General features: G+C 40.8%; 1 protein-coding gene across 1 annotated transcript; it reads left to right on the top strand.

The window, feature by feature from the left end:
• Positions 1–10,044: 10,044 nt before the first annotated feature.
• On the top strand, positions 10,045–11,737 carry LOC123841841 (vomeronasal type-1 receptor 1-like). Its single transcript, XM_045871329.3, is given in 2 exon segments — positions 10,045–11,158; positions 11,161–11,737. Coding segments are annotated over 2 exon segments (915 nt in total). The 5' UTR covers positions 10,045–10,626; the 3' UTR covers positions 11,544–11,737.
• Positions 11,738–12,150: the final 413 nt, after the last annotated feature.

Consider the following 12,150-nt stretch of genomic DNA (forward strand, 5'->3'; position numbering starts at 1 on the left):
GAAGGAGAAATACCGTAATCGCTTTATCACAGAGCGTATATTGAAGCGTGCATTCGGAGCTGAGGAAATAAATTGATAGCAGAAGCAAATGACATATACCACGTTTGCACTTATCAAATTTCAAAAACAAATATAGATAGTATACAATATTGTTCAGAATGGGGGGAAATGAGAACTCTCATAGGTACCTGTTGGGAATGACTATAGCCTTTCTACAATTAAGTTGAGTAGTAGCTATCACAATGTCTGAAAGCAAACCTTTAACAACCAACATTTAAAAAAAAAGATTTGTTTATTTATTTTAGAGAGAGAGAGCATGAGTGAGAGGGGCAGAGGGAGAGGGAGAGAGAATTCCAAGCCAACTGGATTCCACCCACGGAGATCACCACCTGAGCTGAAATCAAGAGTACAGCACTTAACCAACTGCCACCCATTTTATATATAAGAATATAACCCACAAAAATTCTGACTTGATAGAAAAAGATGTGGTTACAGTAATGTTTACTGAAGCCATGTTTGTAATACTGAAGAACTGAAATCAATCTCAATGTTCGTTTTTTTGAGGAATTCTAAGTCTGTGCTGACTAATATGGAAACTATTCATGGCTTAAAGATAAGACAAAAATATAGGTAAGTTAAATTTGATAATACATAAAATAACCAAGGAGTCATTAAAATGACAATGTAGAATTGCCCTGCCCAATCTGGAAGGATATGCATAAGATATTAAGAAATGAAAAATATTGGTTACATGAGAGTATGCAAAGTATGACTATAATTTTTTTTAAACAATTTTATGGGTTTTTTTTTTTTAAGATTTTATTTATTTATTTGAGACAGAGAGAATGAGAGAGAGAGAGCACATGAGAGGGGGGAGGGTCAGAGGGAGAAGCAGGCTCCCTGCCGAGCAGGGAGCCCGATGCGGGACTCGATCCAGGGACTCCAGGATCATGACCTGAGCCGAAGGCAGTCGCTTAACCAACTGAGCCACCCAGGCGCCCATGACTATAATTTTTGAACAAAAAATACACAAGGATAGATACTGAAGTTTTAAATATATATTTTTTTAAACTTTTTTTGTTGTTGTTGTTTTTAAGATTTTATTTATTTGACAGAGACAGAGAGACAGCGAGAGGGAACACAAGCAGGGGGAGTGGGAGGGGGAGAAGCAGGCTTCCGACTGAGCAGAGAGCCCGATGCGGGGCTCGATCGCAGGACCCTGGGATCATGACCTGAGCCGAAGGCAGATGCTTAATGACTGAGCCACCCAGGTGCCCCGAAGTTTTAAATATTTTAAGGGTTATTTTATAAAACTGAACTCTGGCTGACTTTAGCACATCAATAATAATCTCTCAACTCTGTTTCCTCACCATTAAATGGAATAATAATTCCTACCATGAGATTTTTTGAAAAGAATAGTGATCAAGCCCTTAGACACTGAAACACAACCATCTCAGGTCAAACCCTTGTCTTACATTTTAATAGCTGGGGGATCATGGGCAAGTTTTTTAAAAATATGTGTTTGCTTCATTTATTCTTACTGGTATAATCCTGAAGAATATTGCCACAGACAGGTTTTTTTGTTTTTGTTTTTGGCTTGAATTTTACATAATTCATGCGAATCACATGTCAATGGATCTGGCATGTGAGCAGCCGTGTCACGCCCACTCCCACCAAACCCCTGGGCTTGCTGGATCAAAACTACAATACTGCTTGTCATCACTTATCATCAAAGAAATGCAAATCAAAACCACAGAAGAGCTATCACCTCACACCTGTCAGAATGGCTAAAATTAGCAACACGGGAAACGTGTTGGCAAGGATGTGGAGAAAGGGGAACCCTCTTGCTGTGTTTGTGGGAATGCAAACTGGTGCAGCCCCTGTGGAAAACAGTTACAGAGGTTCCTCAAAAAGTTAAAAATAGATCTACCCTATGATCCAGCAATCACACTATTGAGTTTTTTACCCAAAGAATACAAGACCACTAATTCAAAGGGATACACGCTCCCCAGTGTTTATAGCAGCATTATTTACAATATCCAAGTATGGAAACAGCCCAAGTGTCCATCAATTGCTGAATGAGATGTGGTATATATATATATATGTGTGTGTGTGTGTGTGTGTGTGTGTGTACACAATGGAATATTACTCAGCCATAAAAAAAGAATGAAATCTTGCCATTTGCAATGACATGGATAGAGCTAGAGAGTATAATACTAAGTGAAATAAGTCAGAGAAAGACAAATACCACATGATTTCACTCATATGTGTAATTTAAGAAACAAAACAAGCAAAAGGAAAAACCTAAGAGAGAGAGAGGCAAACCAAGAAACAGATTCTTAACTATAGCGTATAAATTGATGGTTACCAGAGGGGAGGTGGAAGGATGGGTGAAATAGGTGATGGGGATGAAGGAGTGCACTTGTGATGAGCACTGGGTGTTGTATGGAAGTGTTGAATCACTATGTTGTGCTCTGGAAACTAACATAACACTATATGTTCACTGACTGGAATTAAATAAAAGCTTAAAGAAGATACTGTGATTCTTTCATCAAAGAAGGAGATGGCTGTTGGGTGGGACACCACCAGTGACTGCCACACTAGGAAAACTCTCCTTCACATGCAAGGAACAGAGCAGGACATTTCAGACCTGGAGGAACTTAGCAATTATGCCAACCACCTAAACTATCTGAAGGAACTCTTAGGAGAGGAGAGGCAGCCAAATGACATTTAAATCAGAACTAGGCTTTCAGGGGAGGGGAGAGGAGGTGAACAATGGGCAGTGATACTCCTTTCAGTCCCTTCCAAAGCCCCCAAGCACTTCCCCTCTCGAGGCCTTTGCAATGCCAGGAATTCTCTTCTCCCTGTCTGTGTCAGAGGCACTCATTCTCATCTTTTCAACTGTAGCTTAATTACAAATTTCTTTCACTGGCCTTCCTTACACCCATATTAAATCATGATCACCCACCAGTGGTTCTCAAAAAACCCTCTTCGGGCGCCTGGGTGGCTCAGTTGGTTGGGCGACTGCCTTCGGCTCAGGTCATGATCCTGGAGTCCCGGGATCGAGTCCCGCGTCGGGCTCCCTGCTTGGCGGGGAGTCTGCTTCTCTCTCTCTCAAATAAATAAATAAAATCTTAAAAAAAAAAAAAACCCTCTTCTTTTTGTTCTTGTCACTTCTTGGGTAATTTTACATTTTTTATATTCCAATTATTCTTTGTGTGCTCTGGTCAAATAAAATGTCCATTAGAGCAAGAATTTTGACCCTTTGATTATTCATTGATAGAAGGCATCAAAAAACTATGGCCCCAGGCCAGATCTGGCCTACCACCTGTTTTGTACAGCTAATGAGCTTAGAATAGTGGTTATTACATTTTTTAAATGATTGAAAAAAGAAAGATGAACAATCTTTATGGACAGTTGAAAGTTACAAAATTCAAATTTTACCGTCCATAAATAAAGTTTTATTGGAACACTGCTACACTGCCTTGTTTACATTTTGTCTATGGCTGCTGCAGGGGCAGGGTTGAATAGTTGCGACAGAGACCCTGTCTAAAATTCTTACTTTCTGGCCCTTTATGAAGTTTGCCAACTCTTGCTATATATTAAGTACTGAGAAAAATGCCTGGCAGATAGTGTAATCTATTGGTCCAAATTCAGTGTATCACTTAGACATCAGTCATTTACCTCAAGAGCTAGACTTTAACAAGCAATCACTTTCTTCAGTAGTGGGAAAGTAAGAGGCCCCTGTAGGGCTCACAGGCAAAGGGAATCCCTGGCTGGTGAAAAGTCAAGTTTGCCTTGCTTGGTCAGGCAATGAACCTAGCCTAGCACAACCGGAGGGATGTGGTGAGTAGACTGTGGAGTCAGATGAGGAGACACTGGTAGGTGAAAATGTCAGCATGGGGACATGGGAGTTTGTCACTAATCCTGTACCTCACAGGTTCTGCATTCAAGCCATGCCAGTCCCCTCTGCACCATCCTCAAGACATGTTGGTTTCCTCATATCACAGGAAAGTTTCTCTACAAGGTACACTGGTCTCTCTGGACTTTTCTCACCCAGGTATTGCTCATGTTATTTATTTATCTTTTTACTGGAGCCAATAGTTCCTCAGGGATATTATTGATTCCCCTTGCAGACACTGTCATTGCTACCAGTAACATTATAATTGCTGCACTGGTGAGAAATGAGATAATGGTGTCCGTAACCTATAACTTGGGGTCAGGTGCTTTCTCATACTCTCAGGCACATATGCTGGTGGTGACAGGCTCACCATCCAGATATCAGAGATCTGCTTGGTGAGTTATTATTTTTTTCTCCTTTTAGAAAATGTCAGAAACAATGACTTTCAGTGTTAGAGCTTTATCTTGGAATCCTATTATGCTTCTTACTTGGGAAGGATGGAGTGCTATATTAAATCTGAAGATTATAGAGAAATGTGTAGATCCTCAGGATGGCACTAATGTGTCTCATGTTTGTACTGTATTTAGAATTATCCTCTTTACCCTCCTTTCCTTTTTGTTCTCGTCTTCCTGAGACTTCCTGTCCACCCTTTCTTACTATTAGACTTGCCAGAAGGATCCTTCTTTCCCTTCCCACCTTTTAAATGCTTTCTTTAAAATTGGGGACCATAGAACCTCCATTGTAGGAATAATACAAGGAATAAATATAGTAACATACATGTCTGGCTTTAAGCATGGACATAGAGACCGTGGGTTCATTTTTTCTTGTTTTCTCAGTGGTCAAGACTGGCTTCAGAACAACATTCATAGAGAGCCATTCCTTTGGGTGGTGTGAGGAAAAGGCATAAACCATATTCTTCTCAGGTTCTTCTTAGACCTCAGGAAAGGAATGTTAATTGTTGACTCAGTCTCTCTCTCTCTCTTCTTCTTTTTTTTTTTTTTTTGACTCTAAGCCTCTCAAGGAGAGAGATATTCCTGAATTTATTTCCCAGAATCAATAATGGACATAAAGCCACTCATTGACCACATCATCAGTGCTGAGCCAGAGTCATAAATGGGCCATGATATTAGATGGGAAATCCTGAGTTTGGGCTCTAATTCAAGATAATTCCTTCCCACATGCTCAGATCTGACCCTACCCTGTCCTTGGTGTGACAGAGGAAATGAACACAAGAAAATGTGCCATACAAGGGCAGGGCCCAGCAAAGAGACCAGCAAAGAGCCCATTGAATATAGGGCTATTTTCAACATTAGTTGTGGTACCTGCAGGAACCATGTGAAGGTTGCCACCTTGCTTCTCCCCACCTGGCTAAAGGCCAATGCCTAAAGAAGGGAAAATCTTCCTTACCTCAGGGCTGCCTTTTCTGCCTATCTGACTTCCTGCTATTTCCTCTTTAATGACCGACTCACTTCTCCTTTCTTGCCCTTATATATACTGCTCTTTTTTGACAAAGGAAGTCTGGATCCTACATATTTGGATGTCCATGTTCTTATTCCATATTAATTCTCATTATCTCATACCTAGTCTTCTTTCTCCACACTAGACTTGTTTCTTTTTTTTAATTTTTAAATTTTTTTAATTCTTATGTTAATCCCCATACATTACATCATTAGTTTTAGATGAAGTGTTCCATGATTCATTGTTTGTGCATAACACCCAGTGCTCCATGCAGAATGTGCCCTCCTCAATACCCACCACCAGGCTAACCCATCCTCCCACCCCCGTCCCCTCTAGAACCCCATTTGTTTTTCAGAGTCCACCGTCTCTCATGGTTCGTCTACCCCTCCGATTTCCCCCGCTTCACTCTTCCCCTCCCGCTACCCTCTTCTTCTTCTTCTTTTTTTTTTCTTAACATATATTGCATTATTTGTTTCAGAGGTACAGATCTGAGATTCAACAGTCTTGCACAATTCACAGCGCTTACCAGAGCACATACCCTCCCCAGTGTCTATCACCCAGTCACCCCATCCCTCCCACCCCACTCCCCACTCCAGCAACCCTCAGTTTGTTTCCTGAGATTAAGAATTCCTCATATCAGTGAAGTCATAGGATACATCTAGACTTGTTTCTAATAACTTTGTTCATTCATCATAACACATTGGAATCTGGGGGCTTAGCACAGAGTCTGCTTTGGTGTTCATGACTCTGCACTCCTCAAAGCCAGATTGAAGTGGCGGACCCCTTCAACATGGCTGGTGTACCCATACCCCAGCATCTGTGAGTGTTGGCTGCTAAAGCCTCACAGCTGCACCCCTCTCAGAATTACCCTGAGATGCAGTGCAACCTCCCCTACAGTGTTACCTGAATGGCCAGTGTCCAATGATGACTGAAACGGAGTCTGGAAGCCCAGCCTGTTGTCTCAGTGAGATGCTAACTATCCTGCAGGGTGTGTACCAGGGCCCCCTGTGGGACTGGGCCAAGACCACATCCTTGCCTAGCATCTTTCCCTTGCCCTCCCTGCCTCCCTCACTCCCTCTCTCCTGAGAGTTCTCTCTCACTAGAACACTGTGGAAGCTTCCCCATCTCAGGCTCTGCTCCAGGGAACTGGACCCAAAACACCAACAGTTTTATTTAATAATGGACATGAGGCTCAGCAGAAAAGACATAAGACCTCAAATCTGAGCTGCCAATATCTGATACTCCTGTCATCAAAGACACCTCTGAATTAGAGTGTGGGGTCCCTTCAGTACCATGTGCTTGGGGCTGGACACAGGAAGTGGGGGCTTTCCCAGTGTGCCATTATCCCTGAACCCTTAGGAATTCATTTATTACCACTGAGAATGATACCAGGTTTGCCTGCCTGCCTCCTCTCTCACCCTCCCTCCCTTCCCTATTGGTTTCTTCTCATTTCTTTTCCTTTCTTTTCTTTTTTCTTTTCTTCTCTTTTCTCTTCTCTCCTCTTCTCTTTCCTTTTCCCTTTCCTCCCTCCCTCTTTCTCTCTCTTTCTTTCTCCCTTCCTCTTTCTTTCTTTTTACTATAACTGTAGCGAGAATGGATTTTTATTTTTTATTTTATTTTTAAAGATTTTGTTTACTTATTTGACAGAGAGAGAGAGAGAGAGAGCACAAGTAGGCAGAGTGGCAGGCAGAGGGAGAGGGAGAAGCAGATGCCCCACTGAACAGAGAACCTGATGCGGGGCTCAATCCCAGGACCCTGGGATCATGACCTGAGCCAAAGGCAGCTGCTTAACCAACTGAGCCACCCAGGCGCCCTGAGAATGAATTTTTAAGGTGATGTTGCTAATGTGTGATTCTCCTCTCCCTTCAAATACTTCAGTTCCCTCCTCAGAATCAGAAAGGGTACATACTGTACACACTCACAAAGAAAGGAGAGGTGACCTGACTCCTGAGATTCTGGGATGAGAATTTGTAGACAAGATACTTGTTTACTTCCTTCTCTTCTGAGAAGACTTTGTGGTTAGATGTAACATAGGAGTTGAGAGTAGGAGATTTGGAGATACCATGCTTGGATTCCAAGGCTCCTATATTACTATGGGGTGATTTTAGGTGATTTTATTAAATTTTTCTGATTTGAAAATGGGCAATGATAGTAACATCTCTATTTTTTTTAAAGAGAAGGTAGTAAGTTAAAATATGTACTAAGAACAGTGCTTTTCTCCCTTGATTCTATATATGTGACACAAATGGAAGAGCCCGTGATACTTCCCCCAGCCCTTGACTCTCAGAGTTTATGCTTAGAATGAAAAAATCATTTGTTTTCCAAGCCAGGACTATTTAGCATAAAAAGGGGCTTTAATCAAACTCTGCAGGGTACATTTTTGCCTTTCTCATTCAATATTTCCATGTCTCTTGTTCAGTGAGAATGCTGTCTCCCAAAATCAACACATTTATTCCTTTGCTCAGTGCAGTAAAAATTTATTTCTTATTTATTTTTTTAGTGCAGTAAAACATTTTTTAAAAGATTTTATTTATTTGAGAGATAGAGAAAGTGGGAGGAGGAGCAGAGGGAGGGGGATAAGCAGACACTGCACTGAGCACGGAGCCCGATATGGGGCTTGATCTCACAATCCTGAGATTAGGACATGAGCCAAAATCAAGAGTCGGATGCTTGACTGACTGAGCTGCCCAGGCACCCCTAGTGCAGTAAAACATTTAAAATCGTTTCTGAATTGCTTCATCCATACTATTACAGATAACAAAACTGCTAAAGGGAGTTCGGGATTTATTTGCAGTTAGTTTGCATTTCTCTACCTTCTACCTTGCCCAGGACTGAGGGAATGTATTCAAGTATTATATTCAGAGTTTTTGTTTGTTTGTTGTTATTCTTTCTTCATTGTGGTTATGGCAGTCATTGAAAGACAACTGGATTCATTTGTTTCAGTTTTAGCTTTTTTATCCCTTCCCATCCTTGGTGATTTTATAAAATTTTATTTTTGGAAAATGTAGAACATTAACATGGTCCAAAAACTCAAAAGTATATACAATTTTTATTTTCAGAGAAATGTCCTTCCCTCCCTTAACTCTTTTAAAAGTCTGTGAGTGTGTCTTTTCCATCCCTGACTGGTTATCTCTTTCTTGTGGAAAGGTCACAACAAAGCTCTGGTTGGTGCCCTTGAGTGTAAGGAGAGGAGAGGCAAAGAGCTGGAGGTCAGAAAGCCCCAGGTTCCACAGAACCCCTAAGGATCACCCTGTTTGCTCACACTCTGTTACCAAACCCCAAGTTGGGCTGCCCAGTGATTTGAAAGGCCAATACTCAAGAAACAGTTTTTATTGTGAAGGAATTTGAGATTTATTCAGGAGGCCAGCCACCTGGGGAGAAGGTGGGCTGTTGTCCAAAAGCCAACTCCAAGGTTTCTGCCTGGCCCAAGGGTTTTTAAAGGAGTTTAGGGCAGGGCGCCTGGGTGGCTCAGTTGGTTAAGCGACTGCCTTCGGCTCAGGTCATGATCCTGGAGTCCCGGGATCGAGTCCCGCATCGGGCTCCCCGCTCAGCGGGGAGTCTGCTTCTCCCTCTAACCCTACCCGCTCTTGCGCTCTCTCTCTCACTCTCTCTCTCTCTCAAATAAATAAATAAAAATCTTTAAAAAAAAATAAAGGAGTTTAGGGCAGTTAATCATAAAGGGAGTGCAGTAGTCTGTAACATTTTTTTTTAAAGATTTTATTTTTAAGTAATCTCTACACCCAGCGTGGGGCTCGAACTCACAACCCTGAGATCAGGAGTCACAGGCTCCACTCACTAACTGAGCCAGCCAGGCACCCCTGTAACATTTCTTCATTATGTGCAGACTCGATGGTGCCAGGTACAAATACATCTCAGTGCTCAGGGGTTGTATGAGGGGGTCTGGTTCCTGTTTTGTGATGTGTAGGGGTACTCTTCTTTTTTCTTTTTTTAAAAGATTTTATTTATTTATTTGTCAGAGAGAGAGGAGAGAAAGAACACGGCAGGCAGAGGGAGAAGCAGACTCCCTGCTGAGCAGGGAGCCCGATGTGGGACTCGATCCCAGGACCCCGGGATCATGACCTGAGCCGAAGGCAGACACTTAACAACTGAGCCACCCAGGCGCCCCAGTTTTTTCCCTTTTGTCTTGACAATATTTACCAATGTTAGACTGATTTATATATCTTTTATATTTTTGTCAATTATAGAATTATTTTTATTTCTATTTCATTAATTTATTATATTATCTTCAATGATATCTTCCTATTACTGTCTTCAGTAAAATTTAGCAAAATGCATAGGTTAATTTTAAAATGTTTTTCTCAGTTTTATTCCATAAGATCTGTTAAATCAGGCAGGCTGATGATGTTATTCACATCCTCTATATTTTATCTATTTTTGTGAACTGAGTGGCATTCTCAAATAGAAATCTGTTAAACTCCATCTTCTGTCCTTATATTTCCTAATGCTTTTTATGCGTAAAGAGGCAACTGTCAATTCAAAATCCTACAGGGTTGATCCATTAACATGAATAGATAAAGCTGGTTTAATGAAGGCTATTATGAATTACAGGGTGCCTGCCTCAGGCAATGGAGTTGACATTATCTAGCTCCAACAACCATTTAACATGGGAGAACACTGGCCAGGACCATAGCATTTTCTAATTTTTAAAGAGAAACAAAAGCTCCAGATTGTTTAAAAGTTGGCATATAATCTAAAATTTTATTTATTTATTTATTTATTTATTTATTTATTTATTTATTTATTTATTTATATTTAAATTCAACAGCCAACGCGGAGTACATCATTAGTTTTTATTGTAGTGTTCAATGATTCATTAGTTGCATATAACACCCAGTGCTCATCACATCATGTGCCCTTCTTGATGCCCATCACCCAGTTACTCCATTCCCCCACCCACCTCCCTTTAAAATATTTAAACTACAGAGTGGGAAAGGGAAGTGAAATATTGGGGCTATTTTCTGCTATTCTGTAGCCTATGTTTAGAAAAATGTCGTCACTCATAAATATGCATCCACATATCCTAAATAAAATGCTAGCAAATCATATATACTTGGAAGGGAACCAGCTTACTTTTTCAGAGTAGTTTGAATCAATATTCGTATATCCAATAATATGAAGTAGGATTTTGCAAATATGAGTAAAGGTGAAATTTGTTAATATTGAATTTGCCACACTAAGGAAAGTAATACACATATTCTTTCTCTCTAGATTATCTGGCTTTGAAACTCCTTTTGGACATTGACATTATGGCTTCTTATGAGTTGGTAATGGGGATTCTCCTCCTCTTCCAGACTGTAGTTGGGCTTCTAGGGAATTTCTTATTCCTATGTTTTTATATATTGACTTTGTTCACTAAACATACTCAGAGACCTACAGATCTAATTCTCAACCAATTGGCCTCAGCCAACCTTCTAGTCCTTCTCTCTAGGGGAATCACTCAGACACTGGCAGCTTTTTGTTTGGACTATTTCCTGGGAGAAGCTGTGTGCAAGATTACCTTTTATACTCATAGGGTGGCCCGAGGCGTTTCTCTATGCACCACCTGCCTTTTGAGTGGCTTCCAGGCTTTCACTATTAATCCTAATAATTCCAGGTGGACAGTACTCAAACTGAAGGCTCCTAGATTTGTTCAACCCTCCTGTTGCCCCTGTTGGATTCTTCATCTCCTGATAAATATCGTTGTGCCAGTGAAAGTGACTCATCCAGGGAATACTATAAACATTACAAAAATGAATTTTGGACTAGGTACTACAGAAGGGTCTCATTCATCCATAAGCTCTATGCATTCCTCTTTACCTTCCTTGATATTTTGTGTTTGGGACCAATGGGTTGGGCCAGTGGCTCCACAGTGCTCTTCCTGCAAAGACATAAGCAGAGAGTCCAAAACCTTCACCACACCAGTCTCTCTTCCAGAGCCTCCCCAGAGACCACTGCCACTCACACTGTCCTGCTTCTGGTGAGCTCATTTGTTTCTTTTTATTTTCTATCCTCCATCTTATCACTCTATATGACTGGCTTTGTCACCCAAAGCCTGCAACTCATGAACATCAGTGCATTCCTGGCTGCTTGTTTTTCAGCTTTTAGCCCCTATCTCTTCATCAGCCCTGACATTCAAATCTTAAGAATCTACTTTGTTAGTTGTAAGACAAAAATCTCCAAATAGTCTCTTTACAAACAGCTACCATTCATTCAACAAATTTTTAAGTACAAAATATTCGACAACTGTGGGTCTAACTGTAGACTCATTTAAAATTTATCCTGGTTGTTTTTCTTCCTTTCTTTCTTTCTTTTCTTTCTTTCTTTCTTTTCTTTCTTTCTTTCTTTCTTTCTTTCTTTCTTTCTTTCTTTCTTTCTTTCTTTCTTTCTTTCTTTCTTTCTTTCTTTTCTTTCTTTCTTTCTTTCTTTCTTTCTTTCTTTCTTTCTTTCTTTCTTTCTTTCTTTCTTTCTTTCTTTTCTTTCTTTCTTTCTTTCTTCTCTCTTTCTCCCTTTCTCCCTTTCTCCTTTTCTCCCTTTCTCCCTTCCTTTCTTTTTTTTTTAAGATTTTATTTATTTGACAGAGAGAGCAAGGCAGGCAGAGGGAGAGGGAGAAGCAGGCTCCCTACTGAGGAGGGAGCCCAATGTGGGTCTTGATCCCAGGACCCTGGGATCATGACCTGAGCCAAAGGCAGACGCTTAACCAACAGAGCCACCCAGGTGCCCCTATCCTGGTTGTTTTTCAATGTGAGATTTCAGTCCTGTGATTTAGTTTTCTAAATGCATTAATTTTCTCA

The sequence above is a fragment of the Mirounga angustirostris genome, unplaced genomic scaffold (assembly GCF_029215605.1).
Source record: "Mirounga angustirostris isolate CCGP_5_RB_7025 unplaced genomic scaffold, mMirAng1.0.hap1 SCAF_16, whole genome shotgun sequence".
NCBI lineage: Eukaryota > Metazoa > Chordata > Mammalia > Carnivora > Phocidae > Mirounga > Mirounga angustirostris.